Source organism: Zingiber officinale, chromosome 2B, assembly GCF_018446385.1.
Source record: "Zingiber officinale cultivar Zhangliang chromosome 2B, Zo_v1.1, whole genome shotgun sequence".
NCBI classification, from domain to species: Eukaryota; Viridiplantae; Streptophyta; class Magnoliopsida; order Zingiberales; family Zingiberaceae; genus Zingiber; species Zingiber officinale.
Genome location: NC_055989.1, coordinates 108,009,420 through 108,018,437, shown reverse-complemented (window position 1 = coordinate 108,018,437; position 9,018 = coordinate 108,009,420). Strand labels below are relative to the sequence as shown.

General features: G+C 42.7%; 1 protein-coding gene across 1 annotated transcript; it reads right to left on the bottom strand.

Annotated features, from left to right (window-relative positions):
- Nucleotides 1-7,416: 7,416 nt before the first annotated feature.
- Nucleotides 7,417-8,508, bottom strand: LOC122046719 (geranylgeranyl pyrophosphate synthase 7, chloroplastic-like). The gene has a single exon (XM_042607544.1). The coding sequence runs from the start codon at nucleotides 8,484-8,486 to the stop codon at nucleotides 7,482-7,484; it is 1,005 nt and encodes a 334-aa protein (XP_042463478.1). The 5' UTR covers nucleotides 8,487-8,508; the 3' UTR covers nucleotides 7,417-7,481.
- Nucleotides 8,509-9,018: the final 510 nt, after the last annotated feature.

Genomic DNA, 9,018 nt, shown 5'->3' with positions numbered 1-9,018 from the left:
CACTTCAATGTGCTTGGTCCTTGAGTGATGGACTGGATTTTTAGTTAGGTTGATCGTGCTAATGTTGTCACATAGCACTTGTACACCCTTATAAGAAAGTCCATAATCCTCTAGGGTGTGTATCATCCACAACAATTGTGATACACTCTCTCCCATGGCAATATATTCGGCCTCGGTCGTGGAGAGAGCAACACAATGTTGCTTCCGACTTGACCAACTAACTAAAGATGAACCTAAAAATTGGCAACCCCCACTAGTGCTTTTCCGATCCAATTTGCACCCAGCATAGTCGGAATCGGTATAGCCTATCAAGTCAAAAGACTCTGTACGAGGGTACCATAGACCTACTCGAATTGTGCCCTTAAGGTATCTCAATATTCTCTTAACTGCAATTAAATGAGATTCCTTGGCACAGACTTGATATCTAGCGCACATGCCCACAGCAAAAAGTATGTCTGGTCGACTAGCTGTGAGATATAGAAGACTACCAATCATGCTTCTATATTGCGTTAGATCAATTGGTTTTCCACTCTCATCATTGTCAAGGCGAGTGCTTGTCGCCATTGGAGTGGACATTTCCTTAGAGTCACTCATATTGAATTTTCTAAGCATCTCTTGAGTGTATTTTGTCTGATGGACATAAATTCCATCTCGAGTTTGTTTGATTTCAAGTCCGAGGAAGAATGTCAATTCTCCTACTAGACTCATCTCAAACTCACTTTCCATGTGAGAAATGAATTCATTCAAATAGCTCTTGTTATTTGAGCCACAAATTATGTCGTCGACATACACTTGGGCTACAAAAATGTTTTCACCATCTCTACGCAGAAATAGTGTTGGGTCTATTTGGCCTCTTACAAAGCCCTTTTCTAATAGGTAAGTTGACAACCTTTCGTACCATGCTCGAGGTGCTTGTTTAAGCCCATAGAGAGCTTTCTTGAGCTTGTATACGTGGTTTGGAGCTTCGGTACTCACAAACCCCGGTGGTTGTTCAACATAGACCTCTTCTTTAATGAAACCATTTAAGAAGGCAGATTTAACATCCATTTGATAGAGCTTGAAACCTCTATGTGCAGCAAAAGCTAGCATCAAACGAATGGACTCTAATCGGGCCACGGGAGCATAAGTCTCATCATAATCGAGACCTTCGACTTGACTATAGCCCTTGGCTACAAGTCTTGCCTTGTTTCTTACAACTTCTCCCTTTTGATTTAACTTATTTTTGAAGACCCATTTAGTTCCAATAATGGTGGTCTTCTTAGGTCTAGGAACTAAGTCCCACACTTGGCTCCTTTCAAATTGACCTAACTCATCTTGCATAGCTATGATCCAATCAGGATCGCGCAATGCCTCATCAACTAATTTTGGTTCAATCTCTGAAATCAATGCGACTTCATTAGACTCATTTCTAAAGAATGACCTAGTCTTAACCCCTTGGTGGATGTCTCCCACAATTTGGTCTTGGGGATGACTAGTGGCTATCCTAAATTGTCTTGGTGTTGATGGTGCCTCATGAATGGTCTCACTAGGCACAGGCAAGGACTCAATATCAGGCAAAGCCCTTTGTTGCCTTTGCTCATCGTCATCAGAGTCAACCTCGACTCTTTCTTCATTTTGATCATTCAAACTTAGATTTCTAAGTTCAAATTGAATTTCTCCTACATCCCTTGATTGATCATTTGAGTTGGGGATTTCTTCAAACGCTACATCTGAGGACTCCTCAATCAATTTGGTCCTATTGTTGTAGACTCGATAGGCTTTGCTGGTGAGAGAGTACCCGACCAGTATCCCTTCATCAGCCTTAGCCGTGAACTTCCCAAGATGATCCTTTGTGTTCAAGATAAACACCTTACAACCAAACACCCTAAGATGTTTAATTGTAGGAGGTCTCCCAAACCAAAGTTCATGGGGGGTCTTTCCTAAAAACCTATGTATCAATATTCGGTTTTGCACATAGCACGTTGTATTTACAGCTTCAGCCCACAAGTAACTCGGTAGTGAGTACTCATTAAGCATGCTTCATGCAGCCTCTTGCAAGACTCGGTTCTTTCTCTCCACAACCCCATTTTGCTGTGGGGTCCTTGGAGTTGAGAACTCATGTCTATACCCTTTTGCTTGACAAAATTCTAAGAACCTATGGTTTTGAAATTCACCACCATGATCACTTCTAATGGTTTTAATTGTTGTTGATTTTTCATTTTCAGTTCTTCTACAAAAAGAAATAAAAATATCTATGGTTTGATCCTTAGTTTTCAAAAAGAAAGTCCATGTGTATCTAGTAAAATCATCAATAATTACTAAACAATATCTACTACCATTCAATGAAATAACATTGTTACAATCAAACAAGTCCATATGTAATAAGTCTAAGGCAGTAGATGTACTCACAGTGCTTTTACCTTTATGAGGTGCTTTTGTTTGCTTACCCATTTGACATGCATCACATAGTTTGTTCTTTTGGTACTTGATGCTTGGTAAGCCTCGTACTAGTCCTTTGTTGGCCAACTTCCGAACGTTCTTCATGTTTACATGTGCCAACCTTCTATACCAAAGCCAAGACTCTTCTTCTTTTGACATGAAACACTTAATCAAAGCATTAGTAGCACTTTTAAACGATACTTGATAAATATTATCAACCCTTGTGCCTACTAGTACTAGTCAAGTGTGTCAATGTGTTTAACCAAACATTGACTTGAATGAAATTCAATTGTGTAACCCGTATCACACAATTGACTGACACTTAGGAGATTAAAAGTCATCCCCTTGACTAGAAGGACATTCTTGATATGGAGACATTCGGATATATGAATGTCTCCAACTCCTACAACCTTAAGACTACCATTGTTACCAAATGACACATTACCTCTACTTTTGTTTTGAATGGTTGTAAACAGTGATTTGTTCCCGGTCATGTGCTTGGAGCATCCACTATCAACAAACCAAGTTGATAGATCCTCCCCCTCGACCAATGCCTACAAGACACGAAAGATAGATGTTTTAGGTACCCAAATCTTGGGACCTAATGCATCTACAATGAAAGACTTAGGTACCCATGCCTTTGTTACCTTCTTCCTAGGCTCATGAACCCTAGAAACATGCGATCTATGAAATTGGGTTCTTGACACTAAAGAAATAAAGCTAGACTCCTTAGGTTGGTATCCTAATCCAGCCTTGTTGTAGACCGCCCTTTGGGCATTTAGAATCATGTCTAATGTCTTGGAGCTAGTTGAGAATTTCTCAAGCATTTTATTGAGTTTCTCAACCTCATCCTTCAAGGCTTTGTTTTCATCTTCAAGGAGCTCTAGATGTAGGTCATCAACCTCATCTTCCCTAAGAGCTCTCAAGTTCTCTACTTCTTCTTTTAATGATTTATTTTCTGTTTTTGACTTTTTAAGCAATGTAGATAAATGAGTGATAGTCTTATAACACTTTTCTATATGAGAAGAGGTTACCTCTTCATCATCCGACGATGATGAAGCCGCGGTTGAGGCGTCGCTCGAATCTCCCTCACTTCCGGAGTCCGAAACCTCCCTTGCCATGAGTGCTAATTGTCGTGTGCTCTTTTCCATCTTCTCTTCTTCTTCCGATGAGCTTGATGAGGACTCATCCCAAGTGGCCTTGAGAGCCTTCTTCTTCTTGGCTCTTTCCTCCTTCTTTTTGGCTCGTTCCTCTTTCTTCTTAAGTTTTGGACACTCACTTCGATAGTGTCCCTTTTTGCTGTACTCATAACATGTAACATTAGTTTTGTCAATATTTTGTTCACTAGGTTTACCTTTTCCTTTGTATCTCCTGCTCCTTCTCATGACTCTTCTTACGAAATTTGCCATCTCACTTGATGATGATCCACTTTCATCATCGGATTCTGAGGAAGAGGTGGATGAGGAAATCTCCTTTTCTTTCTTCTTTTCCTTCTTCCTTCTTCCATCCTTACTCTTTGGTCCTGCAAACAAAGCAATACCCTTCTCTTTTTGACCTTTGTTAGCAAGCTCATGAAGTTCCATCTCACAGAAAAATTCATCTAATTTAACAATGGAAAGATCCTTGGATACCTTGTAGGCATCTACCATAGATGACCACAAGGCATTCCTAGGAAAAGCTTTTAGAGCATACCTTACTAGATCGCGATTCTCCACTCGTTCGTCCACCGAGTGTAGACCATTGATGATCTCCTTGAATCTCCCATGAAGTTCACTTACCGTTTCATTGTCCTTCATGGTTAGATTTTGAAGCTGATTCAAGAATAGGTCCCTCTTGGCAATCCGAGAATCTCGAGTTCCCTCTTGGAGCTCGATGAGTTTGTTCCATAGGTCTCTTGCACTTGAGAACGGACCTACCTTGACGAGTTGATCCTTGGCGATTCCACATTGCAAGGTGACCATAGCCTTGGCATCGGCTTGTGCTTTGCGGAGTTGTTCGGTAGACCATCTTGACGAATCAAGTTCCTTACCTTCTTCATCTTTTGGTGGTGTAAAACCCTCCTTGACGGAAAACCACATGGAGATATCGGTCTTGAGGTAATACTCCATGCGGCTTTTCCAGTATTGGAAATCTGCTCCCTCGAAATAGGGTGGACGGTTGGTGCTAAATCCCTCCTTCATGGCCATTGTTTAGCTCTTTGGGTTGTTAAGCCGAAATGAAGAGCACCAGGCTCTGATACCACTTGTTGGGATCTTAGATGGCTAGGGTGAATAGCCTTTTTAAAAACAAAAACAAACTTTCTACACAGAGATTTGTTAGCACAGCGGAAATAATCAAAACAAACACTTATGCAAAGAAAAAACGCACCACCACTAACACAATGATGTACGAGGTTCGGGGATAACTTGCCCCTACTCCTCGGCGTGTCCGTAAGGTGGACGATCCCTTGATCTTTCGGTAGATCAACCCCCGGACAGATTCCGGCTAAGTACTTCTCCTTCTCGGTGGAGAAAACCTCCCACAAAGTCTCAAAACAGATTTAGAATGAAGCAAAAGACTTAGACTTATAGAATTTTGTGGCTACTATGGATGCACAATCAACTTACAGCCACAATGAATACATGCAGAGAGTGAAGAAGAAGTAGATTCACAACCAAGAGCTTCACAAAACACCCTTGCTTGAACGTCGACAGAGAGTTTGCTTCCAAAGAAAGAATTCTACCAAACCTCTCTTTTGTCTCCTTCTTATTTCTCTGCTCTCTTGCTGTCTTCAGCCAGAGCCAAACCACTGCATCGAATCACGTCAACCAGTAGCGTATCACTGTCGCCGAACCAGGCGTCGCCAATCACGCTTCTTCCTCATCTGATTATCTGAGCTCACACCAATACCATCCTTGGTCTTCACTGGTGTCTCTGAACTCGAACCAATGAGGAAGAGTCAAGCTAATTGCAGCTAGTGAGCCAACTGAACAAGCCAGTGAACGTTGACGCTTCTTTTGCACAATCTGCAGCGATAACCAGTGGAAAAACCATTTTGTTTTATTCCTTTGATAGTCATTGATTTGAATTAAAGCATCACCATGGTACCGCAACTCGTTACTCAAAAGCTCACAAGCGATGTTAGATCGACGATAACAAACGAATCGTAAATCAGCAGTGTGTGCAGTGTGGTGGATCGGTCGGCGGACCGATCCACACCTTTATTGAACTCGATCGGTCGTGAAGACCGATCGGTATCGATGCGACCGATCGAGGTTTAATGGGTGCGCCTCGCACTCGAGATCGCCACCGATCGGTGGGACCGATCAGATATGACTGATCGGTCCGGGCGATCAGTTATATGGATCGGTCCACGCACCGATCCACTTTTCCTTCTCGCGACATCATCTCACGATCGGTCTCGGACTCGAGGTTATCGAGTGTTTCTGATCGATCGCCGCCGATCGGCAAACATAGTTTCACCAGATCGGTGCACCGATCAGAAAACAATCCCACCGATCGGCTGCGACCGATCCAACGCATGTGATATTGGGATTGGTCTTGAGAATGAGCTAAGCCCTCTCGACCTAGTCCAGAATGAGCTCACCGAGCCCTCTCCGACTTCGTCCCGGAGAACGAGCCACGAGCCCTCTCGACCTGGTGAGCTCTGTAGAACGAGCTATCGAGCCCTCTCGACCACTCCGTGCCAAGTCTCCATACTTGGACTTTTCCCATGCCAAGCTCCTGCTTGGACTTTTCACCTAGCTTCACTCACTATACCCCCGCTTCACTCACCAGGACTTTCCCTCCCAATGGATCAACCTCGATCAGTAGTCAGTCTGAGTTTGATTAATATCTGATACAAACTTAAATCAGTGTCAACATCAAAACAACAGCCATGTCAGACTGTATCAACAAATACCTCATACGCTAACTATTAGATCCATCAGAAGGGACAATATTAACTTCTCACATATGAGCAATAATGAGGTTGTTCTAAAGGTTTTATCATTTTTTTTATAATTTGATGGCTAAGCCTTAGAATTAATTCATCTTTTCTCAATTCACCCATCAAATAAATCCGGAAGCACAAATCGACCCATACCCAACCAACTTCCTCTATATTTTTCCAAGGGTTTTATCATCAGCAATAATGAGGCTGTTCAAGAGTTTTACCACGAGAATATATGCTCAATATTTTCATGTAAAGGACCCTCTATGATTTATTTCATTCTAGAAAATGTGAAACCGACTTCCTTTTGCTCCAATACGTGCTTAATATTTTTCATAAGATTTTAGATTAACGAGTTGTAAAGGATGAATGTTTAAATACATTTCTTTAAATATTAATTAATTTTCTTATTTATTTGTCATAGCAAGTAAGGACATCCCTATTGTTTTGAATGTCAATATACACTACTCTTTTAATAGTATATCACGTATTAATTATATTAAAATCTCCTTTTTTTTAATTAAGGTACATTCACATTCAATTTAATATTAATATTGATTATTTATATTTTGACTATCCATTTATTATCTTTAGTTTTTTTATTATTTTTGAATTTTTTTAATATAAAATCTACTAATTAATCGCGTTTAATGAATTGAAAGCTATTAATGTGTTGTGTGGGTATAACACGATTTGTAATATTATTTATAATATTTATTTATTTGTGTGAAAATAAATAGCTTAATTTTTCTATAAAAAAAATAAATAAAGTAGATTTCTTTTGTTTAGAAATAATTATTCCTGAATAAATAGAAAAACTGCACGCATGGAAATTTTCTGCGACGATACGCTTCATCAGTCGCGTTAAACGCTAGATACCAAGATCCGGCAAGAGATCATGACTATTCTGCGGCCTGCGGCAAAAGACAATAATGGGCATAAACTAAGAAAAATAAATTAGATTCCCCTTAGTTTTCCCCCTCCCTTTCTTGTGTTAATTAGATCCCACGTTTTTCTATAGATTTCATTCGAACGGAGTTGATAAAGCAGACAAATTAAGACGAATATAAGAGAATAGATTTCGGGTTTTATTATCACCAATCGAAAGCTTCGATAGATTGATCAGTTGGATTCAGTTGTTCCGGTTGGCGATGTAGCGTGCGAGGTGGCGCAGCGGCCGTGCTCTGTTCCGGTCAAACCCCTGCAGCTCCTCCTCCGCCTTCCCGACCAACTCCTCCGCCAGCCGCCCGGCCGCCTCCAAACCCAACAGCTTCGGGTACGTCGTCTTCCCGCACGCGGAGTCCTTTCCCGCCGTCTTCCCGAGCTCCTCCGTCGTCCTCGTTACATCCAGAATGTCGTCGACCACCTGGAACAGCAAACCCACCACGCGCCCGTACCTCCTCAGCCTCTCCACCTCCTCCTCCCGGCCGCCGCCCATGATCACGCCGCACGCGGCCGCCGCCTCCATCAGCTTCGCCGTCTTGTGCAGGTGGATGCCCTCCAGCACCTCCAGCCCCACCTCCTTCCCTTCGCACTCGATGTCCATGATCTGCCCCGCCAGCAGGCCCTCCGCCCCCGTTGCCCTCCCCAGCTCCGCCACCGCCCGCAGGACCCGCTCCGGAGGCGCCCTAGCGGCCGCCGCCGCGTGCTCGTAGGCGAAGCAGTGCAGCGCGTCGCCCGCCAGCACCGCGAAGCCCTCCCCGAAGGCCACGTGGTTAGCCGGGCGCCCCCGCCGGACGTCATCGTTGTCGATGCAGGGGAGGTCGTCGTGGATGAGCGACATGACGTGGATCATCTCGGCGGCGCAGGCGACCGGCATGGCGGCGGACTCGTCCCCGCCGACGAGCTCGCAGGCCGCGAGCGTGAGGACGGGGCGGACCCGCTTGCCGGGGGAAAGGAGAGAATATCGCATGGCGGCGAAGAGGCGCTCCGGCGGGCGAAGGGGAAGGGCGCGGTCGAGGGCGGCGTCCACGCGCCGGGCTTTCTCGGCCATGTACTGCTTCAGGTCGAACAGGTCCGCCTCATCCGCCACCTTAGGAACAGAGGAGACGCATCTTACGGCGGGGAGGAAGCAGCGCCGCCGAGAGGCGAGGCTCCACGACGGCGAGGGACACGTGGTCATCACCGGAACGTTCATTGGGAAGCAAACTGAGGCGTAAGCCATGAGAACGCTTCTTGAGAGACAACAAATATATATAAGACAAACAGTAAAAGAAAAATAAAAATAAAATAAATTGAAAATTCATTTTGATATTCTTTTATATATCGCATTTCAATTTTTTTCTCTAAAATATTTGAAAAATAAGCATATGTATCAGGGATGAGAATTTTCTTTCAATTCGATAAAGGATATGATGGAGAACGATATAAAAAGTTTTTTTTTTTTTTTTGTTTAGACTCGATTAACTAATTAAGTATAAAAAATTTTAAATTTAAATATCGAGACGGATATGATAGAATCTTATTTGTAATGGAGAGAATCTGTGTAACTCATTCATACATATCTATGCGTGACTAATACTAAGGCGCCTAATATTTAGGTATCTCAATGTTTTTAAAATAAAAAATTTCTTAATTTTAAATTCTAAATATTATAACTCAGATATCGTACATTTCGTAAGCACACCTATATTTTTTCCATTTTTTTTTTTAACTTAAACATTATAATC

Coding starts and splice junctions, on each gene's coding strand:
- LOC122046719 (XM_042607544.1), bottom strand. CDS start 8,486: ATGAACGTTCCGGTGATGACCACGTGTCCCTCGCCGTCGTGGAGCCTC.